The 27274-nt window shown below is 34.1% G+C and overlaps 1 protein-coding gene across 1 annotated transcript in view; it reads left to right on the top strand.

The window, feature by feature from the left end:
• CPNE8 (copine 8) overlaps positions 1-27274 on the top strand; it is a 176718-nt gene that overhangs the window by 52957 nt on the left and 96487 nt on the right. The window contains exon 6 of the mRNA XM_074325840.2: positions 7345-7421. Coding sequence (XP_074181941.1) covers positions 7345-7421 — 77 coding nt within the window. The remainder of the gene's footprint in view (positions 1-7344; positions 7422-27274) is intronic.

Here is a 27274-nt window from a genome sequence, read left to right as displayed (position 1 = left end):
CTTCCTTCACTTGTATTTCACGGTCAGTCTTCCTTAACAACTTTCTCTCACACACCACATCTAGTGAGTTACCAAATCCTGTTCATTCCAGCAAAGATTTGTTTCTCTTCTGTCTTCTTTCTTTCTTGCTGTTACTGCCTTAGTTCTTAGTAAAATACTCCTACCTATAGTTCCCGTGGTTTATATTATCTCACATTTCAATGTATACTGTACATTACTCTCTGTTCTTTTTCTTAAATATATTTAGTAAGAATACAAATTAGTTAATAAGTGCCTGAATTTATAAGTGGATGAAGTATGTCAAAAGAGGAAGGAAATGTGTTTTGAATTGTTACAAGAATTGTTAGAGATAACTGCTTTGAATTTCTGTCAGAAATTAACAACAAAAGCCTTTATTTGAATACATCCAAGTACAGTTTTTAGGTAACAGAGCATATAACTCATTCAACCTAGAAGGAATTCAGGAGGTGTTTGGAAAATCAGAAGAGCCAATAAACAAGCTAGGTCTATTCCCTGAGGTTACAATTTTTAGAAGTGTGGTTGCCTGCCTGTCAGTTTTGCAAAGTGAAATAAAAACTGGAACCTTTTAGGAAAGACTGCTAAGTGCCTGGGCTTGCTGTCAAGTGAAGGCACTTATCTTTTCCAAAAGGAATTTGGTATCAAGAGAGACTCCTTGAGTTAGTGATAATAAAATCTTTTTTAAATTTTCATTTCTGATGATTTTGAAAGAAACCCCTTTCACGATGACTTTATTTAGTTTCCAGTACTTAAATATTTTAGGTCAAACTTTTAATTTTTTTGGTACTATTAGGCAACATAGAGATGCAGAGCTGTACCTTAGATTTCTGACATTGCAAATGAGTATGAGCGAAGTTAATAAAGTATCAGTGTAACTGGAATTGATTCTGTTGGTGGTGGAAAAGTTTTTAGTGGAGAAAAACATTATGCTCCAGGATGACTTGTGAAATCCAGGGACATGTTCCTTTAGAGGATTTATCCATTTTATCATTCTCTGAGGAAATTACTAAAGTGTTATCCCACAAGTCTGTTAGATACTGTGAACAAAATCTGACATTGTGAATTCCAGCCTTGTTCTCTAAGTTGCTGTTGAACCCACTCATCTTAATGCCATTAGCAGAACTACATGACATACTTTCATTTGCATAATTGCATCAGCCAAATCATTAATGAAAATATTAATAATAGGCCCATAATTGGTGTATCTTAGACTGTGCTTAGTGTTCTGGACCAGATGACATCGAAACTGTACTTCGTGTACTAAATTTTCATACCCATGAGGCAATCCAAAACGCATTTATCCACTTGGTTGATCTCAGAAGGTACCCACTAAAATTTTTGTTTGAGACTTGTTAATGGCTCTCTGCATTATTTTGGTTTCCAAACACCAGCCTTCAGTGAAAGCGAGTGTGTTCTTTAATATACTTTCTAAATATTAGGCTGGTGCAAAAGTAATTGCGGTTTTAAAGGTTAAAAACAATTGCAAAAACTACAATTACTTTTGCACCAACCTAATATTATATACATAAACTTCCACATGTAGATCAGTTGTCTTTAAAAAATGTATTTGAAAGTTAATTGGACCATGAAATGCATTTTCTCATAGGAATAGATTTGTAAGTGGAGCAGGATTCTTTCATTAGAATAAAAGCCAATTTACCTCATATAAAACTGAGCTGAATTTTAATGTATACTCATACAATCAGGCAAGCAATAAAAATGTGCCAAGCAGTGTTTTAGTAATGAGGAATATAGCAGTGAATAAGACAAACAATGCCCTGTCCTAAAACAGCTTACATTTTAAAGTTGAGTAGGTGGAGTGGGCAGATTTATGCAATAAAAATAAATGCAAATAAATGGTTAAGATAACTTCTTTATAGCACCGATATTAATAAGATATTGATACTGAGAGAGCGTGACTAATGAAGCCCATTAGCTAGAAGCTTAGGTTTCTTCCAACCAGGCAGTATCATTCTGTACCAGTTCTCACCCTGAGTATACTTATTAAAAAGAAGGAAGGAATTATTAAAAATGTAAGGGAAGAGCATTTCAGGCAAGAGGAACAGCAGTGAAGATACCTTGAGTTAGGAAAGAGTTTCAAATGTTGGTGTGTCTGAAAGATAGCTACCCTATATAGAATGTTGTGATGATGAAGAGAGTGGAATGAAATCGTTTGGAAAGGTGCAGAGGATTCAGATGGTGTGGAAATTTGTAGACCATGATTTAAAAAAGAGTTTGGATTTTTTTCCCCCCATGAATTTCACTGTAGGATGATGTGATCTTATGTACACATTTAAATAATGACTGGCAGCTGAAATGGAGAATGGGGTAAGGAAGCAAGACTAGAGTTAAGGACACTGTTGGAGGAGGTCATTGAGAGGACATGATTGACAGTTGACCGGCAAGCTGGACCCAGGCAATCAGAGGCTCCTAAACCCCTCCCCTATCCTTGAAATATATGTTCTGCCTATAGCTGGAGCCATTTCAAGAACACAGGCTTGATAGATTAATGAGTTATTAGACCGCCTGGACTGAATACATGACTGAACTAAGGCCTCTATATAAACTTAAGTTTCCAGAGTGTGGAGGTAGTGATTTTCTTGTTTTTAGGCCGCCCAAGATATGCCTGTGTATAAGTTCCTTTGCTTATCAAAATTGCCATCTACTAATCTAGAGTGGTCTGACTCTTTCTTCCGTCTCTTCTTGTCCTTTGTGTTAGGGAGCTAGTTTCATATTTCACCCAGGCAATTCCCGTTGTTGCGAACCAACAGAGACCAGTTATAAGACTGCTGTAATTTGGTTAGTTGACCAATATTTGGTGGATATAGCCCTTGAAGTGGTAAGAAATGGTTAGATATGGAATATATTTTTGTGATATGATGCCTAATGAGTTAGATGTCAGGTGTGAATATAAGAGAAATTAGAATGACTACGAGTAGTCAGTGGTGAGAGCAACTGGATAAATAGTGATACAGTATTTTTGCAATGGGGTACGTTGGGGAGGAAGAGATTGAGGTGATGGAAGTGAGGATAGAGAAATCAGTGGTCAGGGCACATTTATATTGTTTGAGAGACCCCAATAAGCATCCAACTGGAGATACTGACTAGGCCATGTCTGGAGACTGGAGATGTAGATTTGGGAACCATCAGTCTATAGAGTTGGAACTCAAAGTTAGATAATAAAAGAATAAATGGAGAAGAGAATAGGATACAGCCTTGGGGGTAGGTCAGCATTTAGAAATGTGGTGGAAGAAGATAGCTAGAATTACCATCTTAATAGTCTGTTCAGGCCATGTTACTTTCCAATTGAAACCCTCCAATGGCTTCCCTCCACACTTATGATAAAATTCACAGACTATCATGGGACCTTGCTTCTCTCCTCTCCTTCCATTCTCTTTTTTGCTGATTCTGCACTAGCCCCATTGGCCGTCTTGCTTTTCCTTAACACCCCAACAATAGTCTTGTCTCAGGGCCTTTGTTTTTGCTTTTTCTTTTGCTTGAAATGCTTTTGTCCGAAATATTCACATGACTCTGCCCTTCACATTGTTCAGAGTTCTACTAAATTGTCACCTACTGAGAGGCCTTGCCTGACTGCCTGGTGTAAAAGAGCTCCGCATGTTGTCCTCTGATGCTTTTTCAGTAATAACTTTCTTTTTCTATGTAATATGCTTTCCGGTCCTTATTAGATGATGAGAGCTAGCCTTATAAGCATATTCAGACTAAAGAATTTATAACTGATGCTCTCTATAAATGGATTATGCCTACATTTGCATTTATTTATTTATTTTTAACATTTGCATTTTTAGTAGGGCCTTGTAGAATCTATCTATACTTTGGCACAGAGATAGATACTTTGATGACAGTATCTTCAACATTCTTTAAGTTATATTAGGTGGGATTGTTTGTATATCAAACTGAGCCTTACTCTAGACTTAGTATTTAATAATATTGTTTGATAGTGTGATGTGATATTCCGTATTATTATTTAATAATGCTATAATGTATTTCATTTTATTTAATAATAATATTTAGTAAGTTTTCTAATTATTTGGCCTATCCATTGGCTCACCATGTTTAATAGTAGTGAGAATATTTACTTATTTTCTGTTAGCATGTTACATTTCTCATTTCTTTGCTGATGAGTACTAGTATTCTACAAAAAGTGATGTACCCTCAGGAGGTAAATATTTTATATCCATTTGTTATATTTGTGAATTGTATCATTTTATTTTTAAGTCTACATATTACATGGTTTGCAAGTGTTAAATATATATGTTGTGGATAATTTTTTAAAATTTGGTTAATTTAGATCAATAACCACATACTCATTGTTAAAAGCTTAATTTTCATTCAGTGTCTTATTTAACTGCCTTTATTTGGACTCTTAAAAAGAACAAAATATTTTTAAAATCAACAGTTGTGCTGATTGAAGAAATAAATTCAGCTTTAGAGTATAATTTTTAAATTGTATTTATCATTTAACTACTGATGTCTAAGTTTAGAACTTTTTATTAATCTCTTTATGGGAGGATTAGCATTTTTGGTTTGTAGATGAATATGTTCATTAAAAAGACAAAAACCTCGCTTGAAAAAAAGGCAATATTATAATAATGTTAAAATGTGACAAATTATTTTTACTAAAATATTGAATTCAATTGTTTCATGTTGAGTTTGCCTTATTCCAAAAATAACATATAGACGTGCAAGCAACACTTAAGATATTAGGAGTTATTATTGGAGCAAAAGAGCACTGTGTTCGATTATTAGAAACGATTGCCATATTAGTACATAGTGTGTGATATAGGTCCTACCTCAATCTTTATAGTTGATGTGATTATTATGGGTTAATTAAATGCAGAGGAAGTCAGCAATATTAGCAAGGATTTTCAACAATGGAATATTAGTAGATAGTGTCAATAATAATACAATACAAACTTTCCTTACCAATTTTTTTCCACATAGTTGAAATATTGTAAAAGCAAGAAATTTTGTATCACTTATTTTCTCTTGCTCTTACTGGCTTAGTGTGAATGTGCTTAGAATCAGTATAATGAACACAAGGTAGAAGCAATTAGTGGAGGCAAATCATGACTCTATCTTATCAAGAAATCGAATGATTAATTCCTGAACAGTTGACTACACCCAATTACTGTGCTGTACTAAAACTTTAGCTATCAATAAGCCTATTTAATATCTTTTAATTTAAATTATTTATTAGAGATATTTCAGATGCTCATCAATCATTTTAAAAACCAAGAAAGCCATTTAAAAATTATCTTTGTAGACCTTTTAGGAGATAGATGCCACACTGTTGAATACTTATGAAATTGTTTATTATGATGCTAATGAAAAACTATACGCATCGATGAGCTTTCTAATAGGATAGAAATCAGAAATTTTACTAACCATTAAAGCCTTTTGGTTTACCATTGTTTGGAAAACATCATTCTTTTCATATATATATTTATATGTATACTAGTTAACATGTAAGATAAGTTGGTGTATAAGACACATTCAGATTTTATAATGGCACACAAAATAAGCATTTTTATTGACCATGAGTGTAAAGTGGATTTGGAAAATAAATATATTATTTTATCTGATAATTATGGTATCTCCAGTACTTAAATCCAGTGGCAAGTGATAAGTTTCAAGTATATAACAATATACTTTTAACCCTAGGGAATTAGGGGAATAGAAGGGGTCATGTATTTATTAGATGCTTACCATGTTCCAAGCATCTGTTCTAAATACTTTGTGTGTATTACCTTACTATCTTATTGTCTGTCTGGGTTAGTCCTGACTGCTATTTACTGATTGCTTAAAATATGGAAAAGTCAATCTCCTAGATGATTAGCTTCTTTTTACATGAAGTATTAATAATACACCTTGCATTTTGTAAGGTTATTCTGAGTCTTGAAAATAAAGTCATCTACTTGTACGTTAATGAATTTTATAATGTTTTATATTTAACCCATTTTTAGGCATTTAATACAAGGTGTGATAAAAAAAATACAGTGAGTGTTTAAATTTAAAAAAAATATATTACAGTAAAAGACACATTGCCATTAATCTCCCTCAATATACTCCCCCTCACTTAGAACACACTTATCCCATTGTTTGTGCCACTTTCTGAAGCAGTTCTGGAAGTCCTCTTTCCTGAGTGTCTTTAGTTGCGCTGTCATGGCTGCCTTGATGTCCTGAATTGATTCAAAACATTTACCTTTCATGGTCATTTTGACTTTGGGGAAGAGCCAGAAGTCACACAGTGCCAGATCTGGTGAATAAGGTGGATGAGGACACACCCTAATGTTTTTATTTGACAGAAATTTCCGTATACCAGAAGCGATTTGTGACACGGAGCATTGTCACAATGGAGGATGATTTAAGGCACACTTTATTTATTTATTTATTTATTTATTTATTTATTTATTTATTTATTTATTTATATACTTAGATGTTTATCATTTGTATCCCTCACACTGTGTCAACCCCCCTCCCCCCGTCCACTATCCCTCTGACATATGGCACACTTTAAAACGCGCCTTCTCTCAACCATAGCTGACACTCGACTGCCTTTGCGGAGCAAGTTGAAACTTGTCACACATTGTTACTAAGGTTCGATGTGCCACTTCCCATATTGAAGACCTCTGCCTTTGTTGGATGGCACTTGGCAGCCGCATTCACCGTGTTTTTTTTTTTTTTTTTTTTTATCACACCTTGTAGATGTTAATATCAACTCATGCAGTAACTCACTAGACCCTCCAAGCAACTCTGTGATGAGAACCGATACATGTTAGGGATGAGGAAACTGAAAAGCTTAACTAATTGCCCACAGTCATAGGTGGTAGTGGTGGTACTGAAGAGACACCTGGCAGTGTGGCTCTGGACCCCGTTTGTAGCCACAACATCACAGGATCTCTCTATAGATAGCACTGTATTGTTAGCTACTGCTGCTCTGTGCTTTCACAGTTTGTCTCTCAGCCAAAAGCTTAGTAGTGTCAGAGACATCCAAAAGCAAGCCAATTGTGAATTCAAACCCTGGAACTTTTTTTTCATTTTCATTTAAAAAAGAAAAAAAAGTGCGATGTCCAAACACTCACAATAATAAGCCTGCTCTGTGATTGAAAGAACAAAATGCTATGCAAACTTAAGGGGGAAAGTCACATTGTTAAAATTAATGCTTATTGGTCTTATTTTACTTATTATTGGGAGTTAGAGAATTCAGTATTTCAGCAATGAAGATGATGCAAATATGATGTACAAAATATATAGTGTAAAGACACTTTGGCAACTTATGAGCTTTAATCCTTTTATCTATTTTAGGACTTTCTGGGACAAGTGTTTTGTACATTGGGGGAGATTGTTGGTTCACAGGGAAGTCGCCTGGAAAAACCAATAGTGTAAGTATTTTTTAATTCAGACAATGCAATGTTAACTATCTAGTTTTTATTTTGGCAGTGGAATTGATGAATATGTGGTTGTTCACCAAAACTGGGTTTTAAATTTTTATTTGAATTTTTTTCTTTCAGAAAATAATTTTGACATGTTTGTAAAGGATAGTTCATATTTCAGCTGTCATATGTTATGCTACATAATGTCCACAAAATGAAATGGACACATTTAAACAAAATGTGTTGCTTTCCTTTTGGTTATACTGTTAAGCCTCAAATTTAGTACTTTTTGGAAAAGAGAGTCTATGCCTTTGGGTCAGGGACTATATGTAGCATCCACCTTTTATATCACATATTTGATAAATGTGTTTTTGGTGACGGAGGTTTTAACAGTAATTTTTATTACAAAATTGGTCTGTAAAGAAGGCAATAAGTGTGTAAATGTTAAGAGATGACAATCACTATGAATATATCTTCCACCTTTACCTTCAATTACTGGGATTATGATTCATTTTTCTACCAGTTGCATGGGACAAGCCTATTTTCTCCAGTTCTAAATAAGGCAGAAAACTAATTGTAGACATTTTTCCTAATCCTTTCCTCTTTCCATCTTCCTTCTCCCCTTGCTAATCTTATTTGGACTTATTTAACTATTTATAAAAAATAAAAGATCGAGGAAGAATACTATGGCATATGCACAGCTAAATACAATGTGTAAAGGTTTGGGGAATTTTGAAGTCTATATCTTCACCAATCTTTTAAGAATCTTAACCTTACAAAATAAATGTCAAAACTCCACAAATCTCACCTTTGACATCAAGCACTTGAAATGGCCAACGCATCCTTCTTACATACCCTGTATACAATTAAACTTTATACTTAATGTGTTCAGTGCTATGCAAGAACTTCTTAGGATTATAAGACGTCTATGAATTCTAACTTCTTTTATTTAACTTGATTTTCTTAGACAATTATTACCAAGTGTTAGTTTGAAAACTTTTGCATATCAGCCACCTTGTAAACATTCTTCTCGGATGTAATTTGTTTTTACATATTATAAGATTTGGAAGCTTATGATTTAAATATATTTATGCTCACTTTAATATATAAGTAATATGTTATTTATAAAGCAAATATGAACATTTTATTAAGTGTATATAATTCAGATAGCATTTTCTAGTCATGAAGATTCTTGGAAGATCACTAAATTTTGCTGAAAAAATATCAATAATATATACAATGCCACCTTAAAGATGCCTTCAATATTTTTTGACAGAAAACAGAAGCATTTAAAATATAGAAATTTTATTTCAGAGTAACAGAGTAGAGATTTTTATGGAACTTGCACTCATATTTTTAAATTGATCATTTTATTAGAAATTTTTATATGATATTTTCTCCATAAAAAGAACTCATAACTCTTAACTCTTACATTACATAGAATTTTTACCAGTGGAAAAATCATTGATATATTAGTCTTGAAACTTGTTAAAAAATTGACACTGTATTGATTGGGGTATGTGGTAAATAAATATCTATATTGTAAGATGTGGCCCTTGTTCAACTGATTCAACAATTCCCACTAGATAAGACTAAGAAAAACAAATTCATACTAAGGGATGGAAATACCTAGAGTAGTGATTGGCAGAATATGCAAATATTGGGACTATTTCTTGGCATTTGAGTCATGATCATTTTACATAATCAGAAAAGATGAGATACCCTTTAGATTTTTCTTAGTTCCTGCTGAGGATGGGGAAGCATAAATGAGGCAAAGCCTTAGAAACCTGTTCAGGTAACATGAAGCTACACACTGTATGTCATCTATAGGGTATTTTGTAATTTAGTAAAGTGTTGATATTATATCTATCTTGTTGAGAAAGGTAAATTGATTCAATTTTTAAAAGTATATGTTACTAATCTTTAATTCAGCCTTTGACCTTATTGGGCAATCTTCTCCGGCAAATAAACATTATGACAAGGGTTAAAAGGTGGGCTTATTGTTTGAGCAGTGGGAGGTTTTTTTATTTTTCTAAGTTTCGTTTGGCAAGCATTAGTACTAAATGGGTAATGAAATGTGGAACTTGAGTATAGCAAAGAAATTGGCTACAAAGAAAGAAACAAAGAACAAAACTATAAGAACTATAGAATGGTGTGGCCTATTACGAGGGAATTAAATTAGATACATGAGATAAAGAGACAGAGGAAAAGAGATGAGAGAGAGAATTAAAAGAGATGAGAGAGTAATAAAAAATAGAACAACAAAATGGAATGCAATTTACTTCCTAGTGGAAGGATATTTTGGATTTATTAACCAAACTTAAGTGCATGCAGTGATGCACTTAAGTGCTCTCACCTGAGCAGTTAGTCCAACCCAAATGAACACCAAATTGGAAAACAAAACAAAAGAACATTGTGTAGTCACTCAGCCTGTAGCTTAAGAAAATAATGACTTTTATTAAAAACTCTACCTATGAGAGAGGAATTCATCTAGAGGAAGGGGCACATGTGGATTAAAAAACCAAATCCACTGGGCTGAGCATGCTCTCTTGGGCTCTTGGGAGTTCAAGAGCTTTATGAAAAGATGCAGCTTCTGTTCAAATGTCATTTTACCCCCGAACCTCAACTCAGTGAAATGCAATCAAAACCATTCATTCTTTGTGTTTGGAAAAACATGGTTGATGGTTGAGGAAGAAAGTGAAATGCTCTTTGCATGGAAGCTTTATCTCACCATATCAAAGAAGCCCTTCAAAGCAGCTGCTTTCAGATTGCATCTGCATCCCTGCTAACCCCTGCTCAGTGACATCCTTTTCCATGTACTCAATTTTTCAGATCAATCTAATGGACAGATGGTGGGGAGAGATGGGAAGGTTGGAAGATATGAGATATTTCAATAGAGGAACGGAATAGTTTGGGAAGAAAAGATGGGGCCAGGATGAACATTGAGGATAATACAGGTCAGGGAAGTGTATTCTTCTCTGACAGGGAGTTTTATGACAAACACACCTTGTAAAGATTCCAGGTTATATATATAAATAATCCAGGTTATTCATATATATATATATATATATATGAAATTGGAGGACAATTAAGTTTGTAAACTCATCCTAGAAAAAGTGCTACGTACCTCAGTGCTGAATATCACTACAGTTACCCTCGAAGTACTCCCCTTGGGAAGCTATGCACCAACGCCAGTGCCTAGTCCACCCTTCAAAGCAATTTTGGAACTCTTTTTCTGGAATGGCCATCAGAGCTGACATTGTATTACCCTGATGTCTTGAATGTCTTCAAAATGTCTTCCTTTCAATATTTCCTTTATCTTTGGGTAAAGAAAGAAGTCATTGGGGGCCAGATCAGGTGAGTAGGGAGTGTGTTCCAATATAGCTATTTGTTTACTGGCTAAAAACTCCCTCACAGACAGTGCCGTGTGAGCTGGTGCATTGTTGTGATATAAAAACCATGAATTGTTGGCTAAAAGTTCAGGTCATTTTTGCCTTTTTCACGCAGCCTTTTCAGCACTTCCAAATAGTAAACTTGGTTAACTTGCCAGTTGGTTCAAATTCATAATGAATAATCCCTCTGATGTCAAAAAAGGTTAGTAACATCATTGCAACAAGTTCTCAAACTTAATTGTCAGGATAGATAGATAGATATAGATATAGATAGGAATTTATGAAAGCATGGCAGAAATGATGACGTTCACATTAAAGTAATAACATGTAGCTCTTACATCTGTATCTCATAGACCCTTTTAAGTGCCTCCTCTTCTCCCCCACCCTCCACCCGTCTCCTCCCTGTGAACCTACCCTGGCCAGGGCTTAGCTATCTATTAATAGTTAAAGATAACATTGTAGGGTGGTCACTAAACATCCTACTGTTTTTCGTGGTCTGTTCCTCATGGCTGGAGAGAGAAAGGTACTTTCCGACTTTAGTTATTACTTTTGACATCTTGTTCAGGAGTCAGGGGATTTTCCCTTTGTGAGTGGGTTTAGGCTTTGGAACTGCAGCCCAGGACATCTCCTGAGGCAGATAATCCACCTTCAATTAAAAAAATTGACTCATCTTGAATTTTGAAACTCTTCCTGTGTCCCAAATGTTATTTATCTTAAATAGCATTATCTGGGTGAATGAGTGTTTATTTACTAATTTGTTTTAGATTAGAGATTCATTTCCCAATTAGTTTCCCATTTATATTCTAAATTATTCATAATATTCCCTTGTTTTCTTCCCTTTAAATGGCCTCATTTAAATTATTTTCTGTTAAATATTCAGAAAAATTTCTTCTAGCTTCTTAATTGCAATTGAATTATAATATCTCCTCAGAGGTAGTCTTTCTTAAATGATGATAACTATAAAATTTGGAGATTTAAAACAGACATACTAGAGCTTTAAATTATTTATTATTAATCAACATTTTGAGAACTAATTATGTTCATTACAAAGGAAAAGTGGTTTCTGGTACATGGCCATATGCCCTATTAAATAATCAGAATTGTATTTCAGACTCATGTTTTTATTTTCTGCGTTTCAGTTATTTTGTCACTTTTAAAAGTAGATTTTTCTCAATTTTTTATGAAAATATAAAATTATTTGTTAATATTTTGTAGGAACTTAGGTGAATTTTTTTAAATTGATGTTCAAGAATTTTAGTTTACTTTTTAATAGAAACTCAAGATATTTGCAATTTCCAAAAATCTGTTCTGTTGGATTCAAGTTTTAAGGAAACACATTTCTCATATTTTAATTCCATCCTACACTTTGGTCTTTTTTCCTGAACCCTCCAAAAATGAGTCTTGTGCTACTTAATTTGTCTGCAACATTTACTGTGTCTTCCTATGACTCATTGGCTTCTCTCTTTAGATCGTCCCATTATTATCTGGCATTATACACACTCAGCAGTGTGTCTTCTCATGCTGTGAGATTGTATCCAATTTTCTGCGTGATGCTGTCAGAATTACACTTCTATCTTTAGGGATCTCAGTGATGGATTCAGAAAGTCTTCCAAAATGCGAGAATCAGTACCAAGTTTAAGAAAGATTGCCGTTTTCTACCCTGGGAAGAAAGCATTTATTATGTGCATCCAGTAATAGAACGGTTTATTCCTGTTACTCATCCAGGCATGAGCGGTTCCCTAGAAAAGCATGGGACAAGGAAGCAGGGACTGGTTGTGATCAGGTTGTGACTAGAAAGAAGATTCTTTCTCTGGGGAAGAGCTGGAATTTATAGATAACTGAACCAGCAGCTGTTTTGGCTTAGGGAAAAGATCATGTTCTTCCTAGGCTGGCTATGGCAGCATATGAAATAGGCAGTCAGTAGTGGGTAGAGGATAAAGGGAGGGATCCAAGAGGGATTAGTGCAGGGGTGTCAAAACTGCGGCCCGAGGGCCAACTGCGGTCCGCAATCCATTGTTAATTGGCCCGCAGCAAATTCCAAAAACATTTCGTTTGCTTAAATAAACCAGGTGAGGCAATATGTACTTCACCTCGAGTGAGTGGCCCAGCTGTTTGTGTATTTTACCGCATATGGCCCTTGGTTAAAAAACGTTGAAAAAAGTTTGGACACCCCTGGATTAGTGAGTATCCTGATAGGTGTTGAAGAATATGGGGACAGAGACTCAGAGGAAAATTGAAAGACCAGCTCGCCGTTGTCTGGAATCCCAGCTCTGACTCAGGATCCAAAGATAGAGCTGGATGTGTGTTGAAGTTCAAAGAGAGAAATGTGGCGAAAGGAACAAAACAGAAAGGAAGCTTGAGAATAATGCAGAAGGCTGAAGCAGAGGAATAGGGCTTGAGGAAGACTTGGAGCAGAGCCTTAAAAGGCGGACTTAAAGATCTGACTCAAATGTGGCCTCATTCCGAAAGCTATGTTGTGGCTGTGAGTGCTTGTAGAGATCAAGTGGCAGAGTGAGAAGGCAGAGGAGGAGACAGGGTAAGAGAATGGTTAGCCTTGAAGGTGAGAAACATCCAAATTTACAGCAAAGCACTGCATGTCTTTATTTTGCATCTTTTGCATGTGAAAATACAGTCAGTCAACTTTGGGGGGAAATTTAACCTTTAAAGTCCTTTTAACTTTATTAACTTCCCTGTGAATTAGACTGAGGTTATACTCTGGTTTATTTTATTGGCGAGGATATTGGACGAGGAATCAGTAGATGATGTTTTTAGTCTCATCTTCGCTACTAACTTTCTATGTAGTATTACAAAATTTGTACAACTACATCATATTTTTATATCTGTGGGCCACGTTTGCAATATGAAGGATTTTATCTAGAGATAAATAAATAACCATTGTAAAGGAGGTAATAGTACACGGCCTTTAGGGGCAGTCAGACCTAGGTTTCGTAATTAATGAGGTGTATAATTTTACCAAATTGCTTTAAATTCCTGAACTCCAGTTTCCTCATCTGAAACATGAATAATACACTTTTAAAAGGGTTGTTGTAAGAAATAGCAATACTTTATACAGGTAACCCCCATAGAATACGGCTGTTAGGTTCCTAAAAATGCCGTGTTATGTGAATCCATGTTGTATGAAACAAAGAACTAGCACAAAAAAAGGGGTTAGGTTCCAAAAATAAAAACAACAACAACATACTATTATATTTTTATAATTAAGATAAATATCTTTATTAAAGTAATTTTCACCTAAAGTATAACATATCAATATGTATTAAATAATGTTTTCTTCGTCATCTCTACTAAGCACCATTAACCGAGGACGTTGTCTTTTTGACAAGGTATCTTCATCATCTGAACTTAATACTCCACGAACAAAATGAATTTAAAATTCTAATAAATTTTAAAATTTTGCAATCAAATCTGATATGACATCCACGCTTGAATGAAAAATTTCAAATGAGATGTCTTTTGCTCTCAAAAGCTCTTATTTCGTTCCATGTTGTTCAGGGATTTCTCTAATTCTCAAACCATGTTAGAGTGAAACCGTGTTCTAGGATGCCGTGTTGTATGAGGGTTCCCCCCCCAGTCCTCGAACCAAGTTAGAGAGAAACCGTGTTGTAGAAGTGACATGTTATATGGGGGATACCTGTATAATACATTTGTGATGGAAAATACCAGAATTTAATCAACATCCAATGGTGGTTATCTTAATATATTTGTTATTTAATATATGCTATATCTTTTAGGAGAGACCTCTTAAATTGAATCACTTAATAATCCTCTCTCTTCCTCCTTCTCTCTTTCCCTCCCTTCCTTCCTTCCTGTCTTCTCTTGCTGTGTCTTTATTTTCCTTAGAGAAGTTGTTAGTTAGAAATTCAGCAAGCTTAGATAAAGGACAATTTAGAACTGAGTTTGATTGCATTTATATAAATTGTTAAGTATTGACCAAGTATAAAATATTAAAAATTGTCTTGTCTATTCTCAGTATAGAGCTGAACAATCACATTGGGGAAGTTATTGAAATTTCTGCTTTTCATTAGTTTGGGTTTTCTAAGATACTGCTATTATTTTGTTGGGAATGCCCTGAATTTCTAAAGCTTTGGACCCATGTTCAAATAATTGCAAAATGTAATCAAGAGTTCAATATCATTTAAAAATTATTTATATTCTTTGCTTTGCAAAGATCACATAGATGTGTATATATATATATATATATATATATATATATATATATATATATCAGTAATCTTCATACAACCCAACACATTAAAAATTAAAGCACTGATTGCGTCTTAGAGAGATATTAGAAGCTTCGTGGACCTAGAGTAAAGCATTTATCTACCTCTTTCATGTAGGAGAGCCTATATGAAAAATAGTGTATTCTTTAAAGGCTAAATGTAGAGAGAATTTTAGTACATTTCCTTATGTAACTTGGCCAAGATTATTAATTTCCTATATAATGGAAATTTAATAAATATTCAACGGGACTACTTTCTTATATTCATTTGTGGATCTGAGCTTATACTTTGGAAGGATCTGCAGGGATATAATTGTTTACCCTAAATAAGCAAACTGTATAAGCTTCAAGCTCCCACACTTCTCTGCTCTACTCAGAAATTTCAGTGGTTACAGCTAAAGGCATATAGATGGGCTCTTTTGGATAGAAAGGCCTATGAAGGATATGGCCAGTCATGAGAGAGATGGCTAAGACAAACACATTTTTCTCACAATAGCTCTTAATGTCATGCTCAGAGACAAACCCCAGAATAGTTGGTCTGTTTTTCTGACTTGGATGTGATATTTCCCTCTTCTTAAGATGCTGTATATAATGAACTCCTTTAGCCACTCCAGTTTAAGAAAAGAAAAAAAAAAACAGAAGGGAAAATCATTTTATATCGATGCTTACTATATAGACTATATTTAGTGACTGCATTTGTTTCCTTTTCTGTCACACACAACTTGAGTATAGGAGAAGTCTTAGGGATTCTTTTTATTAATTCATTTATTTAACAAATCTTTATTGTGAATACATTGTAGACCAGAAACTGTTAGGCACTAAGCATACAATTTTGAAAACAGAGTTGTTTCTGTCTTCGTGGAGTTTACCATCTAGTCATTAAATGAATAATCACAGAGATAAATAGTATTACATATTAGTATAAACTTTATGAAAATTAGAGTACATTCTTAGGCTAGCCTGTAAAGCCACTTTTAATATTTTGAATTTTATTATAAATGCAGGGGGAAATTCGTGATTTTTGTTCAAAGAAGTTCATTCACTTCTGTGTGGAGAACGGTTGTGGGCGGTTAACAGAAAGATCAGTTAAGTTAATTACTATTGAAATAATCTAGTTTGCAAGAAGCAAGTAGTTTGGACTAAGGAGATGAGAATAAATGAGCAGGTTAAAAATATAGTTTGAAGGTTGATTTCACAGGGCTTGGTGATAGGTTGATAGTCTTGGATGAAGAAGATTTCAAGGATGACTTTCAGATTTCTTGCACAAGTAACTGGGCTGATGGATGTCCCATATTCTGACAAAGGGAAGATCACCCGTTTCTGGGTTTGCCACAGCTGTACAGTAGGCTTTAGGAAGAGATGGGTCATTCTGTCCTTGTTTTGTAGATGCCGATGTACACCCAGAGTGTAAACATTTGCAAAACTTTTTTTGTTGTTGTTTGAATTTGCCTAATCTCATTGAGTTGGATTGAAAAAAATGGTAGAAAATCCTGATGGAAAGAAAAGACATCTGTGCTATTTTGGAGGATGGGTTCTAGTACCTGTCTTTACTGAATTCTTAGTTTCACTTAGTTCTTATATCAGCTAAGTTCCTAAAGGGTTGCCCTTTGCACAGATAATGTTTAGAAATCACATTGGGATAAAAACTTTCAGAAAAGCTAAAACATTCTCTATAGTACAATTTGTTGCTCTTCTTTCTCTCCTCTCTTGTGTATGGCTTAATTTGCTGATTCTGGGATTCAAAATGCAGGTGAGGAATATTCTATATTAAGCAACGATAACTATAGTTCTATAGTTAAGCAAACTAGTAGGTGAGGAGAGACCTTTATGAGCCAACCTTGCAATACGCATCTTGGTCTGATCTCCAGCCCACTGCTGGAATAAATGTTTAGTACAAACATCTGGGGATTGTGTGTGCTCCTGTAGTTACACTTAATTGGTTCTTTGTCATCAACGCAAGTGAAAGGAAGCAGCTGACTTGATTGAGTTCTTACCATGTATCTGTTGCTATTCTACCTGTTTTACACATAATAACTTCTTTAACCCTCATAGCACCATTGTGAGGTAGGTAGGTATTGTTATTGTCCCTATTCATATGTTTAACCATAACACTATATTGCTTTCATTAAATAAATACATTTATATACAGTTTTGAAATAAATTTAAAAACTTTTGTTTCATTTTAGTAATACAAAAGTATTTACTTAAAAGTCAAGAACATCTCTGGATGGTAAGAAGAGCTTTCAAGGGATACCCGTTCTGACTTAGTTCAGTTCAAGAACAAGGTTTCTTCTTATCTTACCCACACAGCTCTTCTGCAAGCATAGTCCACTGTTCCAGTTTTTCCTGAGCTAAACAGTGCTCATCTCTCCAGGAGTTTCTGCTTCTTGCATCCATCCTGGGTCATGAAGAAAGACTCAGCTTCTACGGGCTACTCCCTAGAATGTGCTCTGAGACTTCCCTGTGGTTACTGAGAAGACAACAATAACCCTAGAAGAGAGGGGAAGTGTGGCTTTTTAGTTCCCCCAGTCTCTATTCCAAGGGAACTGCAGCCACTCTTGCTGTGGTCAGCTAAGATGAAAGTACTCTTTTCCAGGGGTAGCATTACATTTTCTCAGAGCCAGCACAACCTAAATAGAAAGACAATTGGACAGAAATTAAAAAATAAATTTATGTCTAGCTTTGGGAAGAAGTAAATAAGTGTATTAAATCTCTCTCTCTCTCTCTTTCTCCCCTTTCCCTCCTTCCTGCCCTCCCTCCTTCATCTATCTGTCTGTCTGTCTGTCTGTCTGTCTGTCTGTCTGTGTCTGTCTTACCTATCTACGTACCTACCTACCTACCTACTATCTTGCTTTCTTCCTTCTTTCCTTTCTTCCTTCTTTTCTTCCTTCCCGTCCTTCCTCCCACCCTCCCTCCCTCCCTCCATTCCTTTCTTCCTCCCTCCCTCCCTCCTTCCTTCCTCCCTCTATCTATCATCTATCTATCTATCTATCTGTCTGTCTGTCTGTCTGTCTGTCTGTCTATCTATCTATCTCTATCATCATCTATCTATTTTCAAGAAAGCATTTACAGCTATTTAGCATTGGTTGGGCTATGGTGTCATTTTAGGTACAGGAAAATATTCATGGTGCAGCAGACTTCTCTGAGAATAAAATCTAGTAAGGGAAAAAAACCTCAACAACCTTTGCATCTCTCTGCTTTGATACCAGTATTAGTTGGACCCTCTCAGTAATCATGGAAATAGATCAATTGAATTTCAACTTTTTCTCAGTTTGAGTTAACTCTGATGAAAGATTCTAAACATGAAGAGCAATTGAGTCAAGTGGCATTTCCAGATACAGCTAAATTCCAACATATATTTTTAGTCAGTGTATTCATTTTTTTGAGTATATAAATATGCCATTTTCTAGCTAAGTGAATTGTTGTTAGCTTCTCTCAGCATTATAGTGAAGGTTCTTTCTCCCTTCCTTTTATATTATTTTATTTATTTTAAATTCTCTATCCTTTCTTAAGCAGGTCCACTGGAAAAAAATAATCAAAGGAATACACAGTAAATGTTCCTACTCTCTTTTTATTAATTCTTCTGTGAGCCCTGACACATGTGGGTTCCACAGCATGCTGGAGCAAAGCACCTGAACAACGTCGTAAAATTCAATCAAGAGGCTGAATACTTTCCCTGTCCCTTTCTTCATATAACAATTGTGAAAAGACTTAAAAATAAACTATTATGTCCTCTGTATTATAGAAACTGTTGTTATGTTTTGTAAACAGTAAGAATTCAATAAATGTTTATTCAGCTGAATTTTCCAGAATAACAGTCACATTTATATGGCTTTTCTCTTTTGTCAAGGACGCTAAATGACTCTCATGTATATTATAACGTGCTTCAGTTTCCCAGGATTTGGGAATTTTAAGACTATAGTATCACTACTACATATGCATTTTACTGCATTGCAAATACAAAGTATATTTTTGTAATATTAGCTACCTAATATTTCTGTAGATAGATGAATAGATCTAATTTATCACAAGCAAAGTAATTTCCTAGAAAGTTTTTTGACAAAAAAATATTTTTTCACATATTTGGTATTTAAGAGCTAGGATCACATCATTCTTGTCAAAAATTACTTTTAAAGAAAATCTCAGTTTCCAGAGATTATGACCAGTTTACTTTGTGTTTGTTAACTGAAAAACTAAATATCAAATCATTGTACTCATTATGCTTCTGTACCCTGATAATAACCATCTTGGTTTCCTTTAAATGTCAACATTTACATTCTAACTATAACACATTTAATTTAATTACAATGTTAAAAATTACAGGGTAACAGATTCTTCATGAGCCCAGTGTTTCAAATTTTAAACAAAAGTTGCAGTTTTCTGGCATATGACGTATATCCCCAGTGAATGTAGTGTTTCCTTTTGTAATAACTGATTTGGTAAAATCTTACAAATGACATTTAGTTAATATTTTAGACGTGAAACATTCTGCCTAGAAAAATGTATCAGATTTAAATTAAATGAACCATTAGTTTTGAAAAACTAATGGATCTTTTATTTTTGCCTTTGGAAATGACATAATTTCTTCAGATAATTAGATGTCCAAAAAAAAAGTAATATACTAAGTTTCTTTCCCCTCGAATGTTAGTGTTACAGTTTTCAATTATTTGGGCTATTTATGTGGTAACTCTGATGGCTACTAAGTGACTAACAGGTGGGTAGCTTATGCTACCAGTGTGGATGTTGCTGTCCAGTGTGGATACACTGGACAAAGAAGTGATTCACATCCTATGAAGGATGAAGCAGGACATGGGAGATTTTGTTACACTACTCCAACAGCATGCAATTTAACACTTATAAATCATTTATTTCTGGAATTTTCCATTTAATATTTTTGGACCATGGTTGACCTCAGGTAACTGAAACCATGGAAAGCAAAACTGCAGATGAGATGGTAGGGGACAATTGTAACTTTCTTCAAGCCCCCCATGACACACCCTTTCCTATTCTCCCAGCCTTTTACTTTTACAACCTTACCTTTTACTCTCAGAGAAAAGAGTACCATAAGTATTATTAATTGCTATATTAACATTCTGTCTTCCTTCCATACCCCATATACTCTATGATCCTGGGAGTTCATTCCTACACATATAATAAGGAGATATATAATAATTTTTATTGCATGATTGCTTACCTAGAAAAAACTGAAAGCTACAAAAATGTCTACTAACTTAATATTAAGTAAATTTGTTTGTAATTCTTAAAATGAATTACTGCACAATGATGAAAAATGAATAAACTATGGTAAAACCACAAAAAGGTACATCAACTTGAAATTTTCTTTGTGGTGTGTTTTGGTGAACAGAAATTCTCAAATTTAATGTCAAACTTTCAATCATTTCCTTTTTCATTTGTACTTTTTTTTAATCAATTGTTAAAGAAATTCTTCATTATTCTGAAGTGACATTTTCTTCTAAAGATGACCTTAATTGGTCGTTGTTATATTATTGATTGTTTGATTGATTGATTTGTTTATTTACTGTCTTCAGCATTGTAAGTGTACAGTTCCGTAGTGTTAAGTATATTCACATTGTTGTGAAACAGATCTCTAGAATTTTTTCATCTTGCAAAACTAAAACTCTATACCCATTAAACAACAACTTCTATTTTTTTCCTACTCCCAGCCACTGGTAATCACCATTCTACTTTCTGTTTCTATGAATTAGACTACTTTAGATATCGCATATAAGTGGAATTATATAGTATTTGTCTTTTTGTGATTGGTTTATTTCACTTAGCAAAATGTTCTCAGGGATCATTCATGTTGTAGCCAATGACAGGATTTCCTTCCTGTTTAGGAATGAATAATATTGTATGTGTACATCATATTTTGTTTCTTCCTTCATCTATTGAAGGACATTTGGATTGCTTCTGCCTCTTGACTTTTGAGAATAGTGCTACTATGAACGTGGGTATACAGATACCTCTTTGATACTTTGTTTATATTTCTTTTGGATATATAACCATAAGCAGGATTGCTGGATCATAGTAATAGTTAAAAGTAGCTCTTTAAAAGTAGTTCTACTTTTAATATTTTGAGCGAGCCTCCATACTGTTTTTCATAGTGGCTGTACCATTTTATAATCCCACCAACAGTACACAGAGGCTGCAGTTTCTCCACATCTTCACCAACACTTGTTAGTTTCTGTTTTCTTGATAGTGGCTATCCTATAGGTTTGAGGTGATATCTCACTGTGGTTTTGATTTGTATTTCTCTGATGATTAGTAATAATGTTGAGCATCTTTTTATATACTTTTTGGGCATTTTTATATTATCTTTGGAGAAATGTCTAATCAAGTCCTTTGTCCACTTTTAAATCAAGCTATATGATTGTTTTCCCATTGAGTTGTAGGGGTTCTTTACATATGTTAACTTTTATCAGATATTTTGGATAGTAACCCTTTATCAGATAGATGTTTTGCAAATACATCCTCCCATTCTATAGGTTGTTTTTGCACTCTGTTTATTATGTTCTATGAGGTACAAAACTGTGATGTCCCATTTTTGTTGTGATTTTGGTGTCATATTGAAGAAATCAGTCAAGACCAATATCATGAATCTTTCCTGCTATATTTCCTTCTATAAGTTTTATAGTTTCAAGTTTTACATTTAAGTCTTTAATCCACTTTGCATTGATTTTTATGTATGGTGTAACATAAAGATCCAACTTCATTCTTTTTTATGTGGATGGACACCTTTCTTCACACCATTTATTGAAGAGACTGTACTTTCCTCATTGAATAATTGGTATTCTTGAAGATCGTCTGACCATGTATATGAGGGCTTATTCATGGTACTCTGTTCTATTTCATAGGTTTATTTGATTGTCTTTATGTCAGTACCTCACCATTTCAATTAATGTAGCTCCTTTGTAATGTTTTGAAATCAGAATGTGTGAGTTCTCCAACTTTGTTCTTTTTCAAAATTGTTTTGCCAATTTCAAGTGCCTTGAGATTTTATATGAATTTTATGATTACTTTTTCTGTATATTTCTGCAAAAAAAAAAAAGCCACTGGGATTTTGATAGGGATTATGTTGAATCTGTAGATTGCCTTGGATAGTATGGACATCCTAACAATATGAAGTCTTTCAATCCTTGAACACAGGGTGTCTTTCCATATATGTGTGTCTTTAATTTTTTTTAGTAGTGCTTTATAGTTTTTAGTGTAAATGTCTTTCATCTCCTTGATTAAATTTATTCTTAAGTATTTTATTATTTTTACACTATTGTAAATGGAATTATTTTCTTAATTTCTGTTTTGGATTGTTCATTATTAATATATGGAAACACAACTGATTTTATTATGTTGATTTTGTGTCTTGTAACTTTGCTGAATTTATTAGTTCTAACATTTTTTTAAAATGTGGTATCTTTAGGGCTTTCTACATATAAGATTATATCAACAATTTTACACCTTTTTTTCAATTTAGATGTCTTTCATTTATTTTTTTCTTACCTAATTACTCTGGCTGAATTTCCCATATGTATTGAATAGAAGTAGCAAGGGTGGATATCTTGCCTTGTTCATGACCTTAGGGGAAATGCTTTCATTCTTTCATCATTGAGTATGAGGTTGGCTGTGGGCTTTTCATATATGGCTATTATAATGTTGAGGTAGTTTTCTTCTATTCTTAGTTTGTTGAGTGTTTTTATCATGAAAGGATATTGAATCTTGTCAAATACTTTTTCTGCACCAATTGAGATGATTACATGGTTTTTGTTATTCATTTTATTAATGTGTATTAAATTGATTTTAATATACTGAGCTATGCTTGCATTTCAGGAGTAAATCCACTTGGTCATGTGTATAATCCTTTCATGTGTTGTTGATTTCAGTTTACTAGTATTTTATTGAGGACTTTTGCATCAATATTCATCATAGATATTGGTCTATAGTTGTTTTAGTTGGTTTGTTTGTTTTTTCCTTTTGGTGTCCTTGTCTGATTTTGGTATCAAGGTAATGCTGGCTTCATAGAATAAACATGGAAATGTGCCCCCCACCTTTAAATTATTGGAAGAGTTTTAGAAAAATTTATGTTAATTCTTATTTAAATGTTTGGGAGAATTTTACAGTAAAAACATTTGGTCCTGGGCTTTTCTTTTTTGAGAGGTGTTTGATTACTGATTTAATCTACTATCAGTCTGTTTAGATTTTTTATTTCTTCTTGATTCAGTCTTGGTAGGTTGTGTGTTTCTAGGAACTTATCCATTTCTTCTAGGTTATCCAGTTTGTTAGCCTACATTTATTCATAATTTTCTCTTATAATCTTTTTTTATATTTGTGGCATTGATTGTAATATACCCTTTCATTTCTGCTTTTATTTATTTGAGTGTTCTCTTTTTTTTCCTTAATCTACCTAAGGATTTGTCAATTTTGTTGATCTTTTTAGAACACCAACTCAGTTATATTGACTTTTTTGTATTGTTTTTTTATTTTCTATTCCCTTTATCTCTGCTCTGTATTATTTCATTTTTTTGTGCTAGCTTTGCATTAGTTTGTTCTTTGTTGTTGTTGTTGTCGTTCTTTTAGGTATGACGCTAGGTTGTTGATTTGTAGTTCTTTTCTTTTTAAATATATGCATTTACAACTATAAACTCCCCCTCTTGGCTTTCACTGCTTTCATTGCATCTCATGTTTTGGTATTTTGTGTTTTCATTTTCATTCATTTCAAGGTATTTTCTAATTTCCCTTGTGACTTTTTCTTTAACCTATTGCTTATGTAAGAGCGTATTCTTTAATATCTACATATTTATGCATTTTCTAATTTTCGTTCACTGTTAATCTCTAATTTCATTTCAGTGTGACTGGAAATTATACTTTGTACAATTATACAAAGTATAATTTCCAGCTTCTTAAGTTTGTTTAGGCTTGTTTTATGGACTAACATGTTGTCTCTCCTGGAGATTGTTCCACGTGCCCTTGAGAAGAATGTATATTCTGTTGTTGCATGGGTGTGCTAGATATGTCTATTAAATCCAGTTAGTCTACAGTATTGTTCAAGTCCTCTGTTTCCTTATTGATATTCTGTCTAGTTGTTCTATCCATTATTGAAAGTGGAGTATTAAAGTTCCCTACTATTATTGTCTTATATTATTTTTTGTTAACAGACTGCTGGTCATTTGTTTAATACCATTTAGTTTATGTATTTTTGCGTACAAAAATGCTAGGCTAGTAGAATCTCTCAGGTGTTATTTTTATTATGCAATTCTAAGTATGCTGTCTTCTATTATTTCTTCTTTTAATAATGAGTTTTCAAAAATGTTTTAAAAATTGCCTTTTGTCATTAATCTCTAACTCAAAAAATTTTGGCCAGTAAATGTGACCTAATTTAGTAAATAGTCTGTGACCTAGTATGTGGTCACATTTTAGTAAATGTTCCATAAGTTAAAGCAAATTTGAAGAATGAGGAGAAATCACTGAGATGAAAAAGATTTCTTGAGTGGTTGGTAGGGTGAATATTCCAGGTGAAGTCAGGGAGAAATGAAACATTGCTATGGATTCAGGAAACTAAAAGAGTGTTACTATTGAAAAGTGGTAGAAAAGATGAAACTAGAGACTTGACGGTGGCTGAATTTTATGAAGATTATTAAGTCCCAATTAATAAGTTTGAAATTATTGTAGGATCTATATAGGGTCCCTGGAAGATGAAAGGCTTTGTGATTAGAATTCATGATCAGATCAGTCTGGTATCAGTGGAGAGGATAAGTTAAAAAGTACCAGCCTGAGACCAGTTAGAAACAAGAAAACTGCAGTAATGTAACCAAAAGTGTAAGGGATGAACTAAGGCAATTATAGAGGTAATGCAGAAGTAGTATGAGATACGGAAAAATATTTCAGTTAGGTAAAAAAAAAAAAAACAAAAACAAAAAACTTGGGGCCAGCGCAGGGGCTCAGGCGGTTGGAGCTCCGTGCTCCTAACTCCAAAGGCTGCCGGTTCGATTCCTACACGGGCCAGTGGGCTCTCAACCACAAGGTTGCCGGTTCAACTTCTCAAGTCCCGCAAGGGATGGTGGGCTCCGCCCTCTGCAACTAAGATTGAACAAGGCACCTTGAGCTGAGCTGCTGCTGAGCTCCCGGATGGCTCAGTTGGTTGGAGCACGGGCTCTCAACCACAAAGTTGCCAGTTCGATTCCTCGACTCCTGCAAGGGATGGTGGGCTCTGCCCCCTGCAACTAAGATTGAACGCGGCACCCTGAGCTGAGCAACTGGACCTGGAGCTGAGCTGCGCCCTCCACAACTAAGATTGAAAGGACAACAACTTGACTTGGAAAAAATCCTGGAAGTACACACTGTTCCCCACTAAAGTCCCGTTCCCCTTCCCCAATAATTTAAAAAAAAAAAAAAAAGTTACATGACCTGAACTTTAAAAAAAAAACCAAAAATACTGCAACAATCAACAAAAAGGAAAACAACCCAAATCAAACATAAACCAGCCATGCAGTCTCTCCAAAGACCTTTTATCCCTCACGTGCTCAATTTTGGAAAGGATTACTCTTCTTTAATAATTCTCTTCAGACATATCTTCAGCTGTTTTGGGCTTAAGTTCTATTGTTCTTTCTATATGTCACAAAACATTATAGAAGAATACAAGAACAGGAAACTTTAAAAAAAAATTTTTCAGACAGGTAACTTTCTGTTTTGATGTAGTTTCAATTGTAAGGAAAATTTACTACAGTAGTAGTAACAGAAACCCCTGTATGCCCTTTACCCAGGATGTTTACTTAAATAGATGTTAACTTTTTCCGATGTGCTTTATCATTTTCTCCCTCCACCTCTTTCCCTCTCAGGCACCTCCCTTATATTCTAGTTTTGTTTTCCTTTTTTTTCCGAACCACCTGAGAATAAGATGGAGACATTGTTGGAGACATTGTGTGCCCGTTTCCTTAAATATCTGAGTGTGTATTTCTTAATAAGGATGTTTTCTTACATAACCACAATATGATGATCAAAATTAGGAAATTCACAATGATACAGTGATGTTACCTAATCCTCACTCCATATTCAAATTTCAACAATGGTTCCTATAATGTCCTTTATCGCTATGTTTCCCCGTCAAAATTTTAATGAAGAATCATACATTGAATTTAGTTGTCCTGATTTTAGTCTCTTTTAATCTGAAATACTTCTTCAGCCTGTCTCTTTCTTTTCTTGCCTTATATTGTTTTTAAATAAACCTTTTAGAGTAGAATAGCTTTAGATTTACAGAAAAGTTGCAAATACAGTACAAAGAGTCCCTGTATATCTCTCACCCAGTTTCCCCTAACATTAACATCTTACATTACATGGCACATTTGTCACAACTAGGAATCCAACACTGATACATTACAACTAACTAAACTCCAGACTTTATTTGAATTTCACTTGTATTTCCACTAATGTCCTTTTTCTGTTTCAGAATTCAATTCAAGATACCACATTGCATTTAGTCATCCTGTCTCCCAATATTATTTTCTGTTCTGTTAACAATTTCTTAGTCTCTTTATGTTTTGGATGACCTTGACAATTTTGAGGAATACTACTCAGATGTTTTGTAGCATGTCCCTCAATTTGGGATTATCAGATATTTATCTCATGGTTAGACTGGAATTATGGGTTTGGAGGCAAAGGTGAAGTTTTTTCTTATTATGTCATATCAGGGGTACAAGACGTTAGCATGACTTATCACTGGTGATGTTCACCTTGATCATTGGCCAAGGTAGTGTTTACCAGGTTAAAATTGCTCAACTTAATGGTGTATTTATCATTTTGTAATATGGTCAATTCTTGCTTTATATATTTTGGAGCTATAATGTTAGATGCATGCAATATTGAGAATATGTCTTCCTAATTAATCGATCCTTTTGTCATTACACAATAACTATTTCTAGCAATCGTTTTTTAAATTCAAAATCTACATGTTTGCTATTTATGCAGGTTTTTATTAGGGTTTGTTTTCCCCATTAATATATCTTTCCATTCTTTTCTTTTGAATTTTCTAAATCCTTACATGTTGATGTCTATTGTAAATAGCTAATGGATTACATTTATTGTTTTATACAGAATGACAATGTTTGTGTTTAACCTGGAGCATTCAGTTCATTAACATGTACTTTCCATAATTATTCCTCTGGATTTATTTCTGTCACTGACTTAGTGCTTCTCATCTTCTATACCCTTTAACTACC

Source organism: Rhinolophus sinicus, chromosome 1 (genome assembly GCF_057876585.1).
Source record: "Rhinolophus sinicus isolate RSI-liver-muscle chromosome 1, RSI-T2T, whole genome shotgun sequence".
NCBI lineage: Eukaryota > Metazoa > Chordata > Mammalia > Chiroptera > Rhinolophidae > Rhinolophus > Rhinolophus sinicus.
This window is presented reverse-complemented; position numbering and strand designations above follow the sequence as displayed.